The 23,370-nt window shown below is 39.8% G+C and overlaps 3 protein-coding genes across 5 annotated transcripts; all 3 read right to left on the bottom strand.

The window, feature by feature from the left end:
• Positions 1–128: 128 nt before the first annotated feature.
• On the bottom strand, positions 129–11,245 carry kcnn1b (potassium intermediate/small conductance calcium-activated channel, subfamily N, member 1b). The gene is made up of 10 exons (XM_039811580.1): positions 9,330–11,245; positions 7,330–8,382; positions 6,356–6,796; positions 6,025–6,120; positions 5,123–5,541; positions 3,879–4,020; positions 3,292–3,402; positions 2,892–3,019; positions 2,599–2,668; positions 129–1,352 (listed from the first exon to the last, which is right to left on the bottom strand). The coding sequence occupies exons 2-10, from the start codon at positions 8,365–8,367 to the stop codon at positions 1,065–1,067; spliced, it is 2,733 nt and encodes a 910-aa protein (XP_039667514.1). The 5' UTR covers positions 8,368–8,382; positions 9,330–11,245; the 3' UTR covers positions 129–1,064.
• A 982-nt stretch (positions 11,246–12,227) lies between these two features.
• On the bottom strand, positions 12,228–15,431 carry ccdc124 (coiled-coil domain containing 124). The gene is made up of 5 exons (XM_039811581.1): positions 15,300–15,431; positions 14,450–14,627; positions 13,193–13,391; positions 12,936–13,041; positions 12,228–12,792 (listed from the first exon to the last, which is right to left on the bottom strand). Exons 2-5 carry the CDS (start codon positions 14,606–14,608, stop codon positions 12,588–12,590), a joined length of 669 nt encoding a protein of 222 aa, XP_039667515.1. The 5' UTR covers positions 14,609–14,627; positions 15,300–15,431; the 3' UTR covers positions 12,228–12,587.
• Positions 15,432–16,143: 712 nt separating this feature from the next.
• On the bottom strand, positions 16,144–23,084 carry cluap1 (clusterin associated protein 1). 3 transcript variants are annotated; one of them, XM_039811576.1, is made up of 14 exons: positions 22,990–23,084; positions 22,590–22,657; positions 22,387–22,498; positions 21,886–21,970; positions 21,602–21,781; positions 20,810–20,905; positions 20,235–20,318; positions 20,004–20,137; positions 19,610–19,751; positions 19,018–19,096; positions 18,805–18,915; positions 17,684–17,733; positions 17,286–17,345; positions 16,144–16,510 (listed from the first exon to the last, which is right to left on the bottom strand). In XM_039811576.1, exons 2-14 carry the CDS (start codon positions 22,609–22,611, stop codon positions 16,334–16,336), a joined length of 1,332 nt encoding a protein of 443 aa, XP_039667510.1. In that variant the 5' UTR covers positions 22,612–22,657; positions 22,990–23,084; the 3' UTR covers positions 16,144–16,333. The 3 variants fall into 3 exon arrangements, with proteins under 3 accessions (XP_039667510.1, XP_039667511.1, XP_039667512.1); XM_039811577.1 differs by having other exon boundaries at positions 22,590–22,654; positions 22,990–23,077; XM_039811578.1 differs by lacking the exon at positions 17,286–17,345.
• Positions 23,085–23,370: the final 286 nt, after the last annotated feature.

Below are 23,370 nucleotides of genomic sequence, written 5' to 3'. Positions count from 1 at the left end.
ATTTCAAAAACAAAATTTGAAAAATCTAAACTAACTTTATTTCTATTGCACATTTCTTAAGATTTTTATGTTTACAACTAAAAATATACTTTTACAAAAGAAAATGTAATAAGAAGCAGCAAGTCACCATACAGAAATTAGGTCTCAAATGAGCACAAAACAACCAAAACAAACAAAGGTGTGAGTAAAGAAGATAAATAATAGTATTCAGGTGGCCCTTGAAACTCGTTTACTGTAAACTGCAGAAAACGTGTTCTAATGGAACAGGATAAAACAACAACTCCTGGTGTATGGGAAGCCTTTCTTATCATTTTCATAACCAGTTCAGCAAAGGAACCAGACAGTAACAAGCCCACTTCTGAGACAACCCTTGATAATTGGTAGTCAAAGCTGCTATCCTTAATATTTCTAGAACCTTTTTCAGTTCTAAAATATTACGTTTTTCAGAAATAAATATTGCAAGATAGTTGGTTGGTGAGCAAAAACAAGAAAGGCTTATCCAGTGGAGGTCTGTGACCTCATAGGTGTACTCTAAAAATTAGGGGGGGATATTTCCTCATTTATTTTTTTGCTTAGGAATTAACTCAATTAGACAAGATAAGCCATTCATTCTCCATGAAGCCACATCTTACAAATCATCTTCCTATATGGATATCTGGTGTGAGACAAAAGGAGGCTCTATGGACTGATGTTTGTCTATAACCCAGTCCTTGGACTAACTAACTTTGAGCAGAGGAAATGAAGGAATAATGCTCTTCCCTTCCTCTAGAATCCCCTGATAGAGGAACTTCCCTTCTCACTCGAGCTGCTCAGTATGAGATGGTAGCTTGTAACTGTATGAGAAGCAGAGCGCTACTTAAAAAAAAGAGTGTGCATGTTAGGAAAATCCTTCCCAGCATGAAAAAAGGTTGCAGACTAAGGCCGCGTTCAGACGGCCTGCGTCGGCCGTCTGACAGTCCGGCAAAAACGCAGGACTTTCCATTCATTTTGAATGAGGGTAGTGCGTTTAGGCTGCGGCGGGGGTTGCCACAGGGGACACTCAAAGAGAGGAAAACCCCTGAGGCTTATGAGCTGTACGGTGTCTCTGGTGTGGTGGGACCTTGACAGAGCTGCCTGGCAGGGACTGAACAGCACTCAGAGCTCAGGGAGGATGACAGAAAGTGGACACGACAGGCCAAGTCGTCCAGGAAATCCTTTTGTAGCTTTGTTATTGCTTGAGAAAGCACAACGGGCAGCGACTGCACGCTGAGAAGGATGGAGTTTAGTTTCTCTTCCAGAGCTACAATACGCCTGTCCAGCTCCTCGCTCCGATGCTGAAGCTCCAACACCAGATCATACATCATGTTCTGAGTCTGGAAGGCAACAAGGAGGACAGTTCATACATCTTTACAGCTCTTTACTTTCTGTCCATATTTTTTACAAACAGATTCTAAATACAGAAAAGTTGTCATTTAAAAAAAAAAAATACAACATTAAACTTTTCACCAAAAAAGGCATGATGGAGTTCTTCTTAATATGGTGTACTTACAGTAAATGAAACATTAAAGGCCCACAGTGTCCTCATATAGAGCCTACTTCAGTGTCTGAAGTAATGAATAAAGAAATGTTGTTTTCCTGGACATAAAAGTAATGGTAATATGATCTAAAAATATACCCAAATCAATATTGTGTGGTTATGTGTTTTATGATAATAGAGGTTAAAAGGTAATTAGAGATAATTAGTTCCTTTTTTAATTTTTCATGATACGTAAAGATCCCCTACCAGGGGCGCAGCACAACATTCTGGGCCCTGTAGAAAGGCATTTTCTACATTTCTGCTTCTGCATCCACAGCTATTCATTCTAGCATCTTTTGGGGCCTTCCTCACATGAGGGCCCTGGGTACTCATTCCCCTTTTTCCCCCCAGTCCGACGCCCCTGTCCCCTACAGACATGTTTTGAATAAACAGACTGAATAAAATTTACACAATTTACAAACTCTCATTGCAACATCCAGAATCTATTTATATGCAAATATGTTTTGTTTCCTTCTTCACTGAAAATCCCATTCTCAGTGTATGTGTACTGGAGGTTTCACATTTTCACATCACACTTGTGCAAGTTGCAAATTGACGACTGACTTCCAAACTAGTTGTGATGTAATCGAATCCTGCTCGTACGTGTACAACTCAGATTTAGGGGGAGCACAGAGACACTTTCTCCCTTCAGCAGTTGAATATACAAACTAGGGCTGCAACTAACGATTATTTTCATTATCGATTAATCTTCAGATTATTTTCAAGATTACTCAATTAATCATTTGGACGATGGAATGTCAGAAAATAGTGAAAAATGCCCATCCCAGTTTCTCAGATGTCAAGGTGATGTCTTGTTTTGTCAGTCCAAAACACAAAGATATTCAGTTGAATACGATATTAAACAGAGAAAAGCAGGAAATCTCCATATTTTAGAGGCTGAAAACAGCATTTTCTGCCATTTTTGCATGAAAAATTACTTTAACGATTAATTATTTATCAAAATAGTTGGCGATAATTTTCATGTCAAAGCAGCCCTCTAGTGTCAAACTGCACATACTTAAAAAGATACGGCACATACAAACCTTGGCGAGGTCAGCAACTGTATTGGCCTGATCAGTTAGCTTCCTTTGCTCCATTTTGACTCTACGCAGCCTGAAATTAAAAATCAGTACCAAAGTCACTTTTGTAATAAGTAAAATAAATGCAGAGTACAGTTTGTCTTGACAGCAATTGAAGTCATAACCTACATATACTGTATATACAAGTATAAGAATAAACATGCCAGTAAACTGTAACTATCTATCTACAAAACGTTTCTGTTAACCTTCTGTTTTCCTAACCCTGCAATCCCTGGTGATGACATAATTATACCTACTGGTGGATGGCTTGAAGGAATTTACGCTGATGGTGGCGTACTCTGGCATGGTCAACCTTCTTGACCAGCTTGGTGTTTTTGTAGATGAGCCATGTCTCCCTCAACACATTGGCTGCTGTGTTTTTTACCTGAGGAGGATGGAATATCATGTAGATGAAACAGCAGGATAGGGATGTAATGAATTGTTTCTAATAGCATTTACAGTTAGTAATGTTATCATGTGCTTTGTTTTGTTTCCTTATTTCCTTTTTGCTGGTCTATTCTATCACAGAAAAAAACACAAACTGACCCAGTATGGTCAAGAAAAGGCACAAATGTTATCTACTGTTCAGACTGAACTTTTACTGTCAAAAAATGTTTGAATAATAATAGTTAAAAATAATTGACAAAAGAAACGGACCTTTTTGTAGAGCTGAGTATCCATCATGAAGTTATGGACGTGCTTCTCGGCTCTGGTGAGTTCTGACTTCCTTGCAACAACGGCGACCACTAATGCTGTGCAGCCCGCTCCCTGAGGAGAATAGCAGTGCTCTGTGACACTGTGGCATACTGTGGTAAAGAAGTAATACTACCATCTATATCTCCACCAATTTTACAGCCGTCTTTATACTGGTATTTAAGGGACATTGTTATGAAAGTAAATTCAAGCTGCAGTTAGCAGAAATGATAAAGGATGAAATAATAGTAATGAAAGTCATAACTTTGCAACAACAATAATCATGTATAATAGACAAGTGTTTACTAAGCTGATAAAAATACAGCAAAACTATTTGCAGCCTCTGGTCATGAAAACATATTACATTTTAAGAAAACTACTGTTATGTCTATATTATTTTTCTTGCTTCATTTAATTTGCACTAGCCATATTTCTTAGTTATACAAATATATTTACAAATAATGAGCTTTACAATAAAATATAGGGCCAAAATATGTTAGGGATTACACTCCACTTCATGCCTAGTTGTACTGTGTCTGTGCAAATCTCACCATGATTCCTGTCAGCAGGCAAACCCCCTTGCCGCAGTAGGTGTGAGGGACCATGTCCCCGTAGCCGATGGACAGAAAGGTGATGGAGATCAGCCACATTGCTCCAAGGAAGGTACTGGTCACCGCCTGTGCATCGTGATACCTGTAGAGACATGACACCCGGACGTAAATGTAAATGGACTGTTTTTATATAGCTTTTCTAGTCTTAACGACTACTCAAAGCGCTTTAACATAGTACAGGAACCATTCACATTCACACACATTCATACACTGTGGCCGAGGCTGCCGTACAAGGTGCAACCTGCTCATCAGATAAACATTCACACACATTTACACTCCGATGGCGCAGCATCGGGGGCAACTCGGGGTTCAGTGTCTTGCCCAAGGACACTTCGGCATGGAACTGCAGGGCCAGGGATCAAACTACCAACCTTCCGATTGGCAGGCGACCTCTCTACCACTTAGCCACAGCCGCCCCAGCCGCTCTCAGCCTTTAGGACGTAAGTCCTAAAGGCTGAGAGACACTTTCTTTGCTCAGTACCAAGTAAGATGTTTTACATATAGTACTGGTTTTGGTTTCTCAAAATAATATCCACCATTTGAATAACATAGAAAATACACAAACCTATGATATTGAAGTAATGCAATTGATCACCAGTGGTGGGAAAAGTACTCAGTAAGTAAAAGTAGCAACACCACAGTGCAGAAATACTTTGTAAAAAGAAGTACAGTAAAAGTCATTTAAATTTCTAATGAAGTAAAAGTACAAATGTATTAGCATCAAAATATACATAAAGTACCAAATGGAAAAGTAGCCCGAATCAGTGTTTTAATTACTTTACTATTTCAGCTGGTAAAGCTATTTTAATTTAATTTATTAAGATACTGTATAGTCATTTATATACCGCTGGGTAGCTTGTCAATTTCATTCTGGGGATCAATAAAGTGTTATTGACATAATAATACACAACTATTTATTGGTTGATTGATTGATTGATTGATTATATTTTGTATTATTAATCTGACTCTGCAAATAACTAGTGACTAAAGTTATCAAATAAATGTAGTGGAGTAAACAGTATAATATATGCCTCTGAAATGTAGTGGAGTATAAAGTAGCAGAAAAGCAAAGTACTCAAGTAAAGTACAATACTTGAGTAAATGTACTTAGTTACTTTCCACCACTGTTGGTTGCTAAAGGAAGAAAAGGAAGCGTGAGAAGTTCAGACGGTTTAAGCTGATACCTCTCACATACGCGCACGGTCCACGCTGCTATGATCCAACAAGACACACTGAAAACCAGAAGAACTGTGCCGGGGCAGATGGTCATCAGAGTTTTCATGACAAAACGAGTGTCAAAGCTGATCTTGTTGAGCGCCCCGATGCTGCGGGAGGAAGCGTCCGTGAACAGCTTGCTGTGGAGCAGCATGACCCGGCCAATCAGGTAGAGGCGCAGGAACATGGGCACAGAGAGGATGATGTCAATGTCAGCGTCTGCCACCGATGCTGTGTAGCTGAAGGCCAGTCGAGCAGTCCAGGTGAACACATACTGGCCCGGGATTGGATGGATGGCACAGATAAGGAGCTCAAACGCAACAAAGATAATTCGCTCAAAGGTCATCGCTATCCTCCAGTCGTCTGCTCCGTTGTCCACCATGAAGAGCTGTAGAGAGAAGATTTTAGGGTGATACATTTTGAATATTAAATAACCCAAGTGACCTCAACAGCAGAAGAATATTAATGATTAATATATTTCTTTGGAATGTAGATTTTGATTGTAATGTTTCATTAAGGCATGTAACAGTAAAATCTTTCTTTAACTCTGAATGAAGTGGTGAAGTGGTTAGTTAAGCGTTTTTTGCTCTTTGTTTTATTAGAATTCTTTTTGGCATTTTAACCAACTGAGCGAATAGATAATCCACTGCATACTGTTAAACAATATTTTGTAAAAACAATTTTCTGGTGACTTTAGTACGTAAGTACTTTTGTGCCACAAGATGTACCACAAATCAGATGAACCCCATGGTTGACTTGGCAAGTATTCCCAGTCAGAGTACTAAAAATGCCCTAGTGTTAGGTTCTCCTGGATACAAATAAGGTGAACTAAGGAGGACCATCGTTATGCATGCAGTTCTCATCCACATACCTGGATTTCCCTTGCATGGTACATCACAATGAGTCCAAGAAGAATAGCAGTGGAGAGGCTGATCAGGCCTTTCAGTATGTATGAATATATGGATTCCTGTAAATAATGGAGACAAAAACATGAACATGGTGAGTGCAGCCCGTTGTGAGACACACTGACGGACCAAAACAGATACAGTGGGTGATGTCTGCCCTCAAAACCAAGGAAGTTGTCACTATAGGGCTCTTTTTTGAACAGTCTATGAGACTCTTTTTTTTTTTGCTCTACAAAACATTTTTTGTGCATCTGTTATACTTCATGAATACAGTAAGTCTGTGAAGGACCAGAGTACCTTGCTGTAAAATCCCCCAGACATCTCTGTCTCGATCACCATGACGATAATGCCAAACATCCCACAGACCAACGCGTAGTCGCTCAACTGTTTGCGCTTCCCAAAGAGCGCTTTTCTCTGACCCAGCCGGTAGCTAATGTCCTTGGACTTGGACTTCTGTGGTACGCTGCCTTCCTCCCTGCTCAGGTTCTCACTGTTAGCCTTACTGGAATCTTCTCTGATGACTTTGGAGAAGGCGTCATCCAGGATGGCACTGTGGAGAAGCTGAAGAGGCTGTTGGCCTGAGTGGAGATCTGCAAGACTGGATCTTAAAGTACCGTGGCTGCTCAGCGGTCGCACCGCATCTCTGCTGACTAAATCATCAGTTTGTAAGGTGGAGGAAGTTGGAGGAGTGTGTTTAGGGAGCGAGGGTCTTGATCCACTAAGGTGTTGATAGTTTGTCTTCAAAAGGAAATAAGAGTCAGCAAAGGGCATGTCATTTAATCACACAACACACTGTATGCTGAGAGACAGAGGACTGTGAAAATAAGAAAATATCTTTTGCCTTTACATTCAAGAACTGGACTTAAATCTTTTAAAGTGGGATGTACAGCATTATAAAACTATGTGTTATGCTTGCTTCAAAATTTGCATGCAAACGAAACCTCTATGGGACCATCAAAGTTGCACAAATAAATTCTTTTAAAGAGATTTTAGATTTTGGTCAGAAAGTTAAAACAATGCAATAAGTCTCTCCTTAAAAGCACTTTGACTTTTTGCTTTCTTGTTCCTTCACTACCTTTTAATTAGACTATAGGCTGGTATTTTTTTATTATTATTTATTATTTTATTTTTTAAAGATGTACAGGTAATGAAGTTTAGTTATAAGGCTGCCATTTGACATAGATGCTAAACACTTCCATAAGATTTTGTTGGAGGAAATTACCTCCCACACTAGGTCAGGAAGCTACAGCATTTAGAGACAATTCATGTACCTGACTTTGTCGCTGTGAGCTATACTGGCTGGTGGAGGACTGGACACTTTTGTTACTGGCTGGAGTTGATGACCTCTGCACCCGCGGAGTGCTGGTTAAAGGGTCGTAAGCGAGATGACGGCACTTGAGGATGATGGAGGGATCTCCAGATGACTTGCAGGTCTGATCACCGCTCATCGAGCAGTGGGAATCGTGCTTTTGACGTTGCTGAACTAACAGTGGTTCTTTGCCAAAAAGCTCTCTCCAGTTGAGGTCTGCAGGCTGAGGGTGTTGGTGGAGCTTCTGATTTGTCTCAGCACACTCGATGGAGTTCAGAGGAATGTTGAATAAAGTTGCTTGGCTGCTGTCTTTAAGTTTAAAATGATTGCAAGGTTGTTGCTGCAATAGCTCCTTTCGACGTTCTTGGTCACCGCACTGGAGCGTGAAATGATCCTGTGGGTGGGTCATTGCAGGTTTCAAAAGATCCCCTTGGTTTATTTCCTGTGGTAAAACAGGTGAAGATGAAAGGCGTCTCTTGTTTGAAACTCTGGAGAGGCAGTCTTGCTGGACAGTGCCCTGTTTTGAATGCGGATGAAAACTAGAAGCCTCTGGATGTTGGTGTGCGTCCAGACAGGAACAACCACATCTGTCATTATGGTTTGGAAGTCCCACACTGGTCCCTGCTCTCTCCGCTGACAGTGAATCATCTCCTGCACTGCTAACCTGGCCACAAAGCAGCAGCCAGTCCTGATCACTCAGCTGTGATAAGGTTAGGTTTCGGGTTTTCATTGGCGACATCTGGCCCGAATCTCTTGGTAGACTGATTCCATTAGACCTTTCGTGGGGTGAGGATGAAACGCAGCACAGACTCGTCTCCTGTGGGGAAGAAGATGTATCCATGGGGGCACCTGAGTATCGATCGCGCGTCGCCTCAGGAGTTTTTCTCGGAGGTGATGGACCTCCTGAGGTACAATGCTCGTGGTCCCCATCCCGGAAGACTTCACCCGTTGAGTCAAGACGCCGCGTTGCGTTGGTGGGTTTAACCAGAATCAACCTCATGGCATCACTGCAGAACTGAAATGAGATCACACGCAGATCATGTTTCACATGTAAGATGAGAAAGAGGAGGGTAACATGCAACAAAGGTCCTGAAATATATTTGAAAGCACGGTTATGGTTGAATGATGTGTTGAATTATGTCCATCAATTATTGTTTTTTTCTCTCCTCCTTTCTGGCCACAAACAGCCCATAAATGAGAATAAAGTATGAAGCATGGGCTGCAGAAGGATCCCCGAAGGACCCGAGCAGTATAGAAACATCTAAATGTGTGCACACAATTTATTAACTCTGAGGATGTTGTCTTCACAGGCAACAGAAGAAACATAAAAACAAGTGCTATTATGCTTTAAAAATAAAGTATTCTAATTATCTTGAGTGGCATCAAAAGCACTTCATTCTTAAAATTTAATTTAAAAGTAAATATAACAGTCTGTCATTTCACTAATAACACACAGTCCGGTGTTTACTCGTTGAGTACTAATTCAAGGCAAAATCATCACTGTTAAAGCAACAATTTCTTTAATCTCAAATTGTGTATTCAGCTGGTTATGAATGTGAAACATTCTGTCAAAAGCAGATGTGACCCCCTCTTATGTTAGTCTAGTGGACATGGACATATCAGAGAAAAAGGATCAGAAACTAAGACCTCTAGGATGTACGTACATGAGAACTGATACATGATATATGTTATGTTTAACTCCTAAAGCTCAGCCCAAAAAGACTGGTATATTTTCATCCCGCAAGCCAATGTTAATTAGACACATACATAAACCTGAATAAATATACTGAAAAATAACAGCACGAGTAATAGTTTATCGGAACATGTTTTACAGCTTACAGTATGGATCATTTTCCATGTGTGCCAATCATTGTGTGAACTGCAATTTATCATCTCAATTTTCTCCTTTATTAAAAAAAAACAATATATGAAAACATCCCTACTACTACTAGTGATCCTTACCGTATTCTTCCATGTGTTGTTTTTCTCCTAACTTGAAAAAGTGGGTTACCAATAGGAAATGCTCCCGGACTGTAGAACAGAAGAGCTGAGAAGAAGTGCTGCCTGAGTGGCTGCTGGACAGCGGCTTGCCTCCTCCCAGTACGGACACTTGATAAAGGAGCTTTGGAGACGCTTTCCTTTGAAAGTAATGATTAGAATTCAACACGAAGAAAGGCGGCAGCAGCAGCTGGCCTGGTAAAGGGTTGCCATGCAAATGGACAGGGAGTAGGAGGGGGCGGCAACAGGTTAGGATGCAGAAAAACAAAAACCTGTAAGATCAGACCTGAGTGTTAAGGCGGAACATCACACGTACAAGCTCAAAGAAATCCCTATAAATTGGGAGTGGACTGATTGGTTACAATGGGAAAGAAAAGAAACTGGCCGCTTTCAATGCGAAAAGGAAAATAAAAGGTCAGTTGAACTTGTCATTGAAGCGCTGTTGTTCAAAGGCCTTCGCACAGGCTCTTATCTCCTCCGCCACAACAGCCTGGCAGGACAAAAGTGGGACCTTTTTTTATGGTTCTGAATGAATCAAGCCAATGAGTGCAAAGTATCCTCAGATGTGTCCCAAAAATGTAACAACATGAACTATGTAATAATTCGATAAAAAAATATGTAAAAGAAATACCAGTTTAAATCTTGATTCAGTCAGCAGGAGTGGGGCTGTTTTCTCAACCAAGTACGTATTGCTTTTTTGTCATTGCTATATTTAGACATAAAACATGAAACAGGTCTGATGCATATTCAAAATGAAGTACTTGCAATTAAAAAAATACAAACTATTTACAGAAATGTAATTGATTTTCTTCCGTTGCCAATAACAATTTTATTTCCAAAGGATTTCAAATCTGTAAATAGCTACACTATTTCCCTTTAATTTGCAGGACTGGGAAGAGCCTTGGGTGGTTAAACTCCATTTCCCAAATTGTTTATATTGTTTTACCTTTATGCTACTTACATTTAAGACTGCTAAAGCTCAAGTTTTCATTCCTGCTTTCGGTCTCTCCACCTGGCATCAGACAAACCTACAAAGCCTCCAGCTTGCTGCCTCAGCAGCTCAGTGTGAATGTTGCTGTGCTGGAGAAAACCTTTGTGACCAACGGCAGCACGCGACACCATTGCCGGCCATCTAACTGACTGCAAAACCAATTCAAAAGCAATAACTACTATCATGGCTGTGTCTAATCAAAATCCTACATTTCCTATATTTTAATTTTGCCGTTGCAATGAACTGGATTCATGTAGTTTGTTTTGTTGTTAAGACAACCAGAGACATTTCTCCAAATATGACCCCATTCTGCATTTATGTGACTTATTTAAAAAAACAAAAAACAGGTTTGTTGTATTTATGCACACTGCAGCATGAGCCAACACTTAAACACCAACACAGCTGTGAGTGTTTGGATCATAACTCGGGTCCTCTGTTTTCAGAGGTCACCATCACCTTACAATAATAGGACAATAGGACCTTAAAGTCACTGTTGGCTAAAGGGTCTGTTATAGAGAAGGGTGGCCAAATTCAGCCACAGTTTGGGGCCTTGAGATGGTTAAGACAAGGACCTTTTTTTGGTTATTTTGTTGACTCTACAGAAGCATATTTGTTGTGTAAACATGATGAAGGCTGTATGCTGAAGTTTTCTCTGTACTAATAAAATAAAAAGAGCATCTGTAGGCCTGCACATGTGGCTGAATTAGTTCTCTCCCTCTGCAATGACATTATACAGCGACAGGTTCTTTAATCGGTAGAAGTAGACAAACCAGGCTTCTGACAAGGTGTCATGTCGGATGAGGTGCCAGTTCACCTCCTGGGCACTGCCAAGGTGCTCTTGCGCAAGGCACCAAACCCCCAACTGCTCGGGCGCCTTTCCATGGGCAGCCCCCTCACTCTGACATCTCTCCATTAGTGCATATAGAGGTACTGAGCATGTGTGTGTAATTCAGGCCTGTTTGTAATGTGTATAATAATAACAAAGTGAAAACATTGTAATTTCCTTTGAGGGATTAATAAAGTATAAATTATTATTCATTATTATTATGTTAATTTCTCACTCTTGCATTAAATGGGCTGTCACATTTGGCTTTTACTAGAAACTACGCGACCAATCCTGCTCTCAGCAAACCCTTCAGAGGACGACTTCTTTAAGATACTGGAGGAGAGGCATCAGCTAACTAATGCATCTGGCATTACAAACGCCTTCTTGTGGGAATACCTGAGCTTTAGCATTTGCGCTGCAGGTAACGAGACAATGGCACTTACTCAAAAGACGGGAGTAACGATTCAATCAAGTCACATTTGCTGCATCGAACAGAGCAGTTGTTATGGGGAGTAAACCTGCACAGTTACAGTTATCTCTGTAGCCACTTGGTCATCCAGCCATATCTTAGATCAAATGTGAAAGCAACAGGCATTGCTGTTGTATGCCTAAAAAAAAGATATCTTGGAAGAAAACGTACTTTGCACTGTATGAGTGTATATTCAGGGAAATACTTTTAGTCCACTGGCGACGGAGGCTTCAATGTTTAATACCTAATGTTTTGGTATTTAAGCAAACAAGACTCTTTTGTAGAAAACTGGTTAGTCACTTAGGCCAAAGTAACTAAAAAGACAGAAAAAAAGTAATTTGCAGCCATAGCTATTTTAAAGTTACCACGATTGTTGCTGGTGAACATTGTTTACCCTAGAAACAAAATTATAGTAAATTTTCTCCTTGAATGAAAAGTAAAGTTTACACTCTGTAACTTCATCTTCTTTTCGGAACAGCAGCAGTTGGCCAAAATGTTTGACTTCAGTGTGTGACATGATTTATGTGCCTCCTACCAACAAAGAAGAAGTCTTGCATTTAAAAGCAACAAGAGATGTTGATGATCGAGTGGTGAACTTTAATAAGTTGCTCTCAAAACATCTGGCTTCCCACCTCCCCACAAGGTGCTAGGAAAAAATATATATAATTAAATGTATTGGATGCTGAAGTGCCACATTCAAGGCCACGTGCAGAGGCATCATGTGTGACCTCGATAAGGGAAAATGAGCTTCTCCTTGCTAGTCAATGGAACAACCAAGCTCATCTGGCATTGGAGAGATTGTTTCTGGGCGGGAAGTGGTGAAACTCTTATTAGCAACACTCGTTTTTCAATTCTTCTTTTCAAATTTTCATTGGTAGCCTCCTATGTGCATAGGCAGACAGTTCTCAAATGGGGTTATGAGGGGAAAGAGTGCATTCACTTCGAGTTGTAGGTGGCAAAGCATTGGTTCAGGGGGTTCTCTGGCGACTTCATCCACTCCTTCTTCAACATTTGCTTCAGCTGCGACAGCCTCATGTTGGGGTTCTCCTGTTTTAAGCGAGGCATGTTGGCCTCCTCGTAGGCGGCAAACGCTGCTTTCATCCTCCGCTCCGGGTGGTGATCCAAGTCCTCAGGCCCAGTGCTGGAGACAGGAAGAGAGGATGCAATGATGGCTTGTTTACATACACAACTCGTCATTGTTTATTAAGCCTAAGAAACTTAATTCAAATCAACACCAGAGTAATCACAGGCACAATAGTATATCACACACAGTACAAATAGTACCTGAGCACAGCGATGGCATCTTCTATTGTTCTGGCTTCCACGGTTCCTTCATCAAGGATAATTCTGTTCACGTTCTCCTCCAGTGGAATCTCCAGATGGCTCTTTTCTGTGGGACGAAATTTAATTTGGATAGTAAAGAAAATGTACTGGCTTGATCCACATAACACCCAATTCTGCTCGATTTTTTATCTCCACTCATGTTTCATCTTTATTCAAACCAGCACACTTCTGTTATCCTCTTAAAGCTGAAAATGTACCTTTCGGTTTGAGCTCTAGCTCCTGCTGTTGCTTGAGCTCGTTCTGAAGCACCTCGTCGATCTGGGCACGAGTCACTTTTCCTCCAGGTCCAGCCTCCCTCTGGGCTCTGCCTTTTATGCTAGAGCTCTCCTCATCCAGAAGTCGTTGGTTTTCCTTTTTCCTCTCCAGAAGCTCGAGCCTCTTCTTTTCCTTTTCATCCTGCAAAGGCAGAAAGCTGCCACATCAGACTTTTGTGCTTAAGAAAACGTGTTGTTTTAAAGTAGTTTGGCCACTACATGCACTAATTTTTTATTATCTATTTTTACCTTTGTCTATATATGTATGGTTATTTATGACCCTCTTGCAGGGGCAGCCCCCCCCCCCATATTAATTAAGTATCTATGTTTTATTGATGTATCTATGTTTTTTTAGCGCTTTGTTTTAGCGCGTGTTGCGTGACGATTGCGGCAACAGCTTCTTATATATGCGCTATGCTTAACGAACTAACGTTATATATATATCTACTATCTATCTATCTATCTATCTATCTATATATCACCTTTACTCTGCAACTATGTACACATTGCTTATGTATTGATCAGATGTGGAGTTATGTCGAGCTCAAACTGAGGAGTGTCTAATAAGGCTGCGATAGCAACAATAAGTCCAGTACATTAAGTATAGCTAAATAAGTATAGTCCCCATCTCTCTGAAGAAAGCATTAATATGCTTTAAGTTGCTCTATAGTGGTTTCATTGCATAAAATATGCATGGCTTTACTGAAGTTTACTTAAAACATGCTGATCTTGTGATTGCTTATATGCTTATTAGGGTATACCTCATTTGTTCCATTCTTGCTGTGGTTTGTTCTGTAACTGCTTATTAATACAGCACCCCAATGCCCCACTGGGGATAATTAACATTTAGTCCCATCTAGACTTTAGACCTGTGGAAATGTGCGAGTGTATGTGCAAAATAAGATGCCACAAGCAGGGTTCCTGTCCAGATCAAAAACTGCAGAAACAAATGTGAGAGTTCTGCCAGCATCTTTGTCTTTTGATTACATGTATTTATTGTTCCTTGCTTATTTATGGTTTAATTATTTCAGCTAAAAGTTAAACTGACTGTACACACATCATCTAAGAAGTAGCAAAAGAAGTATCACAGTGACAAAACGGTGCCGAAAAACCAAACAGCAAATTCTTGAAGACAAAGTGAGCAGCACGATTAAAATGAAATTTCCCAAATTTGAACATCACACTAAAGAGACAGCTCACCTTTCTCTGTCCTTTTTTGAGAACATGTTTGTCGGTTTCCTGCCATAGAGCATCCTCTTCCTGCTGCTTCTTGCGGGCGTCTGCCACTGCCTTGGCCTCGGCCTTGCGGGCTTTGGCTGTGGCCGCCTTGGAGTTCTCGCCCTGGAACTTCTTTGGCATCCCAGCAGCTGCTCTTCAGCTGAGAGACCAGGAAAGACAAAGGACCAATCAGAAGAGTTTGACTGACAAGAGAGTTTTCAAGGCTGATGCTCAATACTGACATATATAACCTATTTCCTACAATGATTCGAAACCCTACATAAAAAATATTTTTGTCAAATGGGTAAATATTTTTCTTTTTGGTAGATTGTAAAGATTGTTCAACATGCAGTATATAATATATGGGTAATGTGCCGCAGCTCTTTTTTTTATATATAGATCTAGATAGTAAATATCATTTTATTTCTATGGTAGTAGTCTAACGTTTCCTAAATAATTGTCGTATAACGTGTGAATACGTTCAAGGAAGCCAATTATTAGTTAATTATTACATAATTAAATATAATTATTCTTGTTAGATGGCCACCATAACTAAGCATCGTTTAGAAAATGTGGATTTTCAAACACAAAACAGACGAGTTGGTAAAGAGTAGGTTAACTATGTTACGCCATAAATGAATTATCTAAAAGTATACAAATGATTGCAATGTTGCTCGTCAGTGAGTTAGCTATTGCTAGCTGATGTTAGCCGGATAAACAACACTGGTTTACTTGTCAACGAGCCGGCCATTCCATGTTTCATTTTTTGCCGACATTTAGCTAAGAGGATAATGATCACAATTATACACAAAGTGTAAACATGGTTTCATACCAGAATGAGAGGAAAAACGGGTCGTAAGCAGACGACAGTTGACTATTGTTTCGAAGAGGCATCTGCCTACCTCCTCTCTGAAACCAGCGCGCACTCTAATGACGTAGCGTGTCCTTTGACATTTTATTTCTATGGTTACAGGGCTGTTATATATGTCAATGGGCTGTCCACTATTACACTTTATACTCGTAAAAAACAATCCTTTTAACTTGTTGGACAAATACTACTTGGTTGCCAAGTGTTACATTTGTATCTAAATGTCATTTAGGAATATTTAATTATTATTATTCTTACGGGAAATTTAACAAGTCATCATTGCCAAAGATCAAACATAATGTCCTAGACAGCTCAACGTGTATTTGAAAATCATCCCTCTATTGGTGAACACATTTTGCTTCATTTTCCTTAATTAGCAAGTCAATTATTCCAGAGAATTTGTTTTATGAACCTTATGTTCTACTATGAAGATCAAATCTTCCACATTGCAACTGAAAAGTATCTGTTTGTGGTTGTCATTCGACCATATGTAAAACAATATAAAACTACAAGTTGATTTAGTGTAAAAATAAATAAAAAATATACCTCATGTAGATACAAATGTATCTACTGTATCTATAATAGCTGACAATGTAGCATTAATCTAAATGCTACAGCAGAGTTAAAGTAAAATGAAGTGGAAAACAAATTGAAATACTCAGCCTCTATATATATATATATATATATATATATATATATATATATATATATATATATATATATATATATATATATATATATGACTGATTGACTCTTAGGACAACACCATTTTATGCTGCTGTCATACTTGAGTCAAGGGACACAGATAGATATTAAATCGTTAATATTTTATTAAGGTAAACAGTTTACACAAACACAAAAAAAATATGAACTATATTGATTGTCTATGTTGCAATACCAACATGATGGAACATAATAAATGCATATGTTTCAGAAGTAATTAGATGGTTTAATCGGAGCTGGAATACAGAAAACAGCTGGAGCTCATCTGTATTCATTTAGAAGTCATTGTCGCTCTCCTCCAGCAGAGGTGGTCTCATGCCCCCCTTGGAGGGGCGAGCACCCCTAGACCCTGGGCCCTCCAGACTGTTGTCCTCCAAATCCTTGCCCTCCTCCTCCTCGCCTTCATCATCATCCTCATCATCCTCGTCCACATCAATCTCGCTGTCTTCAGTCTGAAACGGCAAGCAAGCAGGGACAAATAATCATTTCAACAATTACAAAAAGATCAGAGTTTTCAGAGTCTATTCAAATGATTCCTGGAAAGTTCTTCAACACACAGTGTGGAACTACAACAGGGATGGACATATTTTCATTCTAACTAAACACTGAACCATATAATGTCTCACAAAAACTTGAATCAGACAGATCTAATCTCTGATTCACCTCTTTGGCTGTAATGAAAACATGTCCAGCCCAGAACTGATTTTACTACAGGGACCAGTTAAACCATTTACCTAATTAAAAAGGAAAAATCCATTTCAAACACTATAACACTGTTACAAACATCTGCACCAACATTCAAAAACTATACAGACCAACATGCATTACGGAAGAGACAGAAATAGAAATTTCTATATCGATGCATCAGCGGAGCAATCATTTCTCTCTCTCCAGTTACTCTTTCTTCCTCTTTTGATATCTCTCAACAACACTAAGACAGGTGGTGATGTTTATACTGTATGTATGCTTCAGTAGTGGTACGATGCAAATAATGGTCAATGTGTTCTCTGTGAGAGATAGACACTGGCTAAAAACCATTGCAGCAGGTTTGCAAGCTCTGGGCGTCCTTCTCCTCCACCTTGTTACCTGTATGAACACCTCTGTCACGGGCTATGCCAGGAAACTGACGAGGAAGAGTCCCTACTGCGTCAGAGAATTTGAGAATGGATTTTTCCTTTAAATACACAGAGGAATAAGGAGCGAACTGGATCCTGGTCCTGCACAAACCTTTCCTTCCTGTTGTTTTTTGGCACGAGGGATTGACCTTCTGGAAACAGCTAAAGAGGGCTTTTAAAAACGTGTATGAGAATGAGAAATGTGAAGGAGAAAAATGAATGAGAAAAATAAGATACAGAACAGAGTACAAAATGGAAACCTAAAAGGGATGTGAACCTGATCAAAAGGTGGTTCGCAGGATACTTAAAAATGACAAACAAGTAAACAGCATGTCATTCTGTAGAAAGATAGACAGCACAGAGAGCGCCACCTAGGGCTACTGGCAGTGAAATCAGCAACAAAATTCAAAAATTGTAACACACAAAATGACATGATGCTTGCTACTTCAGGCTTAATTTAAGAAGAAAAAAGAAGGCATCTTGTATTGATGTTGCTATGACAGTACCAACCTCATCACTATCACCACCCTGCATGTTCCCGATGAATCGAGCTCGTCTTCCTATGGTGCAAACAGGGGCAACACAGGTTATGTTAGGTTTGATGATGAGTTTTAATGCATTAGCATTTTGTTACGACAGCGTCTTGAGCAGCAGTTTGTTGATGCTAGGATGTCCATTTAATGTCTTTTGGAGTAGTAGTGAGTGTATAGGGATAGACTGACATGTCAAATGGGGTTAGGGTTAGCCCAACAAGTGACAGGTATTTCAGATGCCATTTGGAGGTTGCGTCCAGCTGGAGGCAGTCGCGAAAAAAAGGCCTTAAGCAAACGGAACAGAAGTCTCTACACGAAGAACACTACTGATGACAAAGAACTGAAATACTTTCTTGTTTCCCCACAACACAAACTTTCGTAAATACACCTTTTAAGACTGAACTACTACAATAAAGGAGGAGCGGGGCTGGCCCGGCGAGGACCCTGACGGAGCATAGCCGAAGTAACGGAGCGGTCCCTGAGGCAGCGGCTACCTTCCGACCGCGGACCGTGTGGAGTCTGAGGTGAGTCAGTACAGTACCACAGCACAGACCCCTCTAGAAGTAGGAAAGATCAACATTCATCCAGACAGGTTTAGTCTCATTCTTACGTTGCATGCGACACGTAGGGATAGTGAGACAAGGGGATTAATGTTACGGCTAAGTTGACCTTTAGTAGTTGTGTTTAGTTATTCAACGAGCACTGCTTAGCTTAGCTGGTTGTAACAATTTATTTTTGGGAACTGCAGATATTAAACCAATCAGAATCATACAAAGCAGAACATAATGGAGATAATTTTTTGTCTAATGAAAGACTTGATTGTACCTAAGTACGGCGGACACTGGTACGTGTCCTCTGGTTACTTGTGTAGCGAAATGTGAATGTATCAGTAGAACTATACTTTATTGATAATGTGGAATTATTAATTATATAGTATTTATGTATTGTTTCGACAATGTGGAAGTATTAATGGAACGTTAAATGTCATGTTTTATCTTTTGTGTGGACCCCAGGAAAAATTGTTGTTATTAAGGTAACAACTAATGGGGATCCTAAAATAAAAAACACCATAACAAGCACATGGCTAAGTCTGTGTACCTGCCATGATGCCGTTTTGTGTGGGCCGCGGCTTAGAAGGTCGACTCTCGTCCATGTCGCTGTCTGAACCTTCGTCCTCTGGAACGTCCATGTCAGAATCCTCATCTTTCACTGCAGAAAACATACTTCATGAAACAGGTGTGTGAGATCATAAAAGGGGGTCGAGATTATGTGACTGTTGCTTTGCTTTCAGTGTGTGATTGGTTGTCTCACAGGAACTCCTCGTCAGATCCCTCTCCTCCTCCTCCTCCCTCAATACATGCTGCATCATCCTCATCATGTTCTCAGCCTCCTGCAGTGGAAAGAAATGGACACACATATAGAGCCAGCATAAAGAGGGTGAGAGAGATGACAGAGGAGGAGTGTACATTTGCACAAACCTTCATACATCTGTAAAATCCAATATCCAAGCCCCATTTATGTTTGTGAACAGTATTGTCTTACTTCTCATCATCACAGCTCAGTAAATTATATTTATAAAAACATGAGAGAAGAATAAATTAGTCCCTCCTGATGGAAAAAAATGGGAAAAGACTAAGGTGTTGGTAAGTAAAGTTCTTCCATTCACAGGAAAACTGACTTGTTTCCATATTTTTTACATTTTTGTGTATTTTTTTAAACCAATGTTTGCAAACCAATGCAGGTCTCTGGGTTATGCTGAGCATTACCGAGACGAAGTTGCAATATGCTCTAAGCAAAAGTATGTAAGTGTTAGTTATATACAAGCAGTTCCATAGGAAAACCTTTTATAAAACATTTAAGGATCACTTTTCTATGTATCATACACACACACACAAACACACACCTCAAACCTCTCCTGCTCCAGCCTATGGTATTCATCCAGCTGAGACTCCAGGAAGCAGAGGTTCCTGAACTTCTCCACAAAGGTTTCATATTGCTTTTGCAGATCTTCCTCAATCTTCTCATATTCATCCATGAAAGCCGGCCTAAAAAAATAGGAGACAAACAAGCACTTACCGAAGAGGTGAGGACAGACATTCCAACTTGTCAGTCAAGGTTTTGTTTAAAGACTTGGTGTTAAGAAAACCTTAAGGTGGCTCGAAGCTTAGACATAGCACAACTATTTCAAGAAAGACTCCAAAAAATTTGACTCAAAAATCAAGGTGACTCACATTTACTCTGAGCATTGTTTTAATTTCCTTTGTCATTTTGCCTTTAGTGTCAGGTTGTGAACTGACCTGACACTCTGCAGTGTCTGGAGCCTTTTCCGATTCCTCTCCAGCTCCTGCTTCTTCTTTTCTATCTTAGCGTCCAGACTGGTTTCATCAGAAACAACGTTGCTCAGCATGTCTTTCGTCTCCTCCACACTTTGCTTGACATCAACACATAAGGCATGGTGGCAGATTCAGTGTCATTTCATAGATAAAAACAGGTCCTATGTGAGATTGACTGTCAGGATGAATACACACCAAAACCTCCTTGATGGCAGCTCTCAGGGCCTTTTCAGTCTCATTGATCTCCAGAGGTCTAGCAATGGCCGCAGTTCTCATTTCCTGTTGGAAAACAAAGACAGCAGAATAACTTCCTGCATCACCTGAATCAATGCCACTAATGTCTTTTTAAATAGACTGCATTAAAACTGTAGAGCTGTTATCATATGAGAGCAGCCATTTTGGTTTACTGCACAAACACAAAGCTCCATCTTGCTATCCGCCCCATCAGCACTCACAGTGGAATAGCTCAGGTTAAAAAAGTAACTTGATGGCAAATGGTAATTTTAGGTCAAATTGGTGTTAAAAACAGAAGTTCCTTTAAGAAAATACCAATAAGGATTCTATTTACAGTACATACAGTATTAGTAAATGTCTTTTCAGACTAAGATATTACCATGTTTCCTAAAATGCACTGATATCAGTGTATACAATTGGCCTTCAAACTGCTAAACATTCTATCCAGTCTGGGTCTAGTCTATGAAGAGACCAGGATTGTGAGGACTCAAGATCAAGGTAAATGGAAACCAGTATGTGTGTCTGTTTTCCCTCACCCTTAAGTCCACTTCTTTTCCCAGTAAATCATAGAGAGATGCTCCTTTAGATGTGACCTCGGATGCCAGCTGCCGAGCTGCTTTAAGATCTGAAACCTAAAGTGAAGACCGAGTGAGACCTAATCAGCAACACCATTTTCTCTTCCATGTAGGATGTGATAAAAAAAATAGATCAATAAAGAAGGGAGAGAGCAAACAGAAAATAAAATAGAAAGGAGAAAAAATACTAATTACATCAAAGTTTTATACAAAGGAAAAACCCAGAGATATTAAATAGTATGGGGTGCAGGGCCACACAGGCTTTTTACCAGCCAATTTGTTTGCCTCATAAAAGGTGAAACACAGGAAATCCACAAGCATCGTTCTTGAATTTGTTAAGAATACACATTTAAGTGATGTCAAGTTATTAATGAAATCAATATAGTTAATGACTCTTATCAAAAATATTTTTTAAATCTTTTTATTTAATGATTTCCCCTGTCAGAGACAGTCCTTTTTAGCTCAAATCCAAGCAAATGGCGGACTTGGTTGAAATGTGAAAGAACAACAATGGCAAAAAAAAGAACTCTGAATCACTCAATTCTCATTGGCTGCCAAGGTGGCAGGTAGATTGTCAGTTTTACCAGCCAATGGCAAAATTCACCCGCATTTGTCGTGGTCGGGTGTTAATTTCAGGTCATGATAGGGTGTTAAGTCAAACATATGCTATTGTCTACAGATACACTGTTTTAATCTGAGAGTCGACATGCATGTGTGTCAATAACATAACACAGTGTTTAAATTGCATCTCACCCTTGAGCTGAGGTCGAACTTGAACTTGCTGTTGTCCTCCTCGATTAGTTCTCCCAGGGCCATCTGCTTGGTCTTCATAGCACTGTACAGCACTGAAGTAATCTTCAGCATCTCTTTTACTGCGTAGCCATCGGCCTGGTAGAGACGCTTGGTGTTCACCTTGATGTGAGCCTTAGTTGCCTGCAACCATGTGAGACACTGGTTAAGACAGAATGAACAGGCATTCAATAGCGAAGAGTAATCTATACATTCTTTATAAATAAAAAAAAATAAAAAGACGTCACCATAAACTGGGCCACGGCCTTGATGAAGAATATTCTGTCTGACTCTGTATCTACATCAGTTGGAATGTCCATCTGAGGCTCATATCTACATGTAAAAGGAGAAAGAGATGAATAGGGAACAAAAGACAAAGAGCTAAATATATCACAGTATCCTCCATTACATACATGATGTCAATACATAGTTTGGGCTGATTTAAGTAAAAAAAAAAAAAAGACATCTGCTCCAAACCAGGCAGCAGGCAGAAGTTAGTTAATGCTTCCAGTTAGTAAACGTATTCTCTACACTGAACTGAAAAGTGACCATTTCCCCTTCCTAGCAAGTTCCACATATCTCAAAGTACAACTTTATAGTGTGCAAAAAATGTATGGAAAACAAAGAATATTAAGTGGTTAGGCCTATTTATTGATTGATCAGTAGGTGGTGTTAAAAAAACATCACAGATTTATGGATTGGACTTTTTTAAACTTGAAGAATGTGGAATTTTTGAAGCTCAAGCATACCTCTTTACGAGCCATATTAGGATTTCTGCAACTAAAGTGAAATTTGGTGTTCTGAAGTTCTCCATAGATATCAACCGAGGATAGCCCAGGGCCCTCATCATTTCTGTGAAATCTGCCAAATGAAATGCAACTCCAATTACCATGTACATAGACACAAAGATAGAAAGTGATATAGCTAATGTTAATGACATACAATCACTTACTTCTTAAGTCTCTGAAGGACATTTTGACCTGCCAGCGCTATACAGCAGAAGATGCACTGCTTCCTCTTCTGGCAGCAAAGGAGAGAAGATGTAGTTACAGACAACCAAGCTAATGCACATCGATTTGTCTCGGTCGAAGATAAGGATCGTCGTAGTTATGCTGACCAGTCATGTGACGTTAACGTTAACTACTGTAGCTAGAAGAGTTGTCAATAAACAGCCTAGCTAGCTAGCTTGTGGTTATGCGAAAGCTAACTAGTTCGCAAAAAGCTAACGCTTGGTGTCGCCGGTGGTTAGCGGCAGCTCAGCCTGTAACAAGAGCTGATTTTTCCGAACTACCTAATTAAGGGTGAGCAAATGCAGCATATCGTGTTTACCCGGCTGATAGTGGTTTTGTTACCTTTCGTTGTTGTAGTTAGCTATCTGAGCTAGGCGTTCATTCCATGGATGTATTAGATGGTCTCTATGGAAACTGATACTTGTCCTACGGAAGCTCAACGTGGTTAAAAAGGTTAACGCCGCCTTAAAATATGTGTCTAGTTGTTGTAAAGCCACTTCCCAAAGTAGCCAAACATACAGTAATTAATTATAGAATTTGGACAGCATGACCTAAAGATTAATATTTGTGGTTTTAGGTGAAAGTATTGTATATAGGTGAAAATAAATAAGCATTGATGGAAGAAGTAGGCTACTCCTTTTATTTAAAATACCAAGTGCAAATATACTCTGTTACAAGTTAAAGTCCTGTATTCTTGCTTAATCCATAAAAATACATCACAAT

Source organism: Perca fluviatilis, chromosome 9, assembly GCF_010015445.1.
Source record: "Perca fluviatilis chromosome 9, GENO_Pfluv_1.0, whole genome shotgun sequence".
Lineage (NCBI taxonomy): Eukaryota > Metazoa > Chordata > Actinopteri > Perciformes > Percidae > Perca > Perca fluviatilis.
Note: the sequence above shows the minus strand (reverse complement) of the source record. Positions and strands in the feature narration are given on the sequence as shown.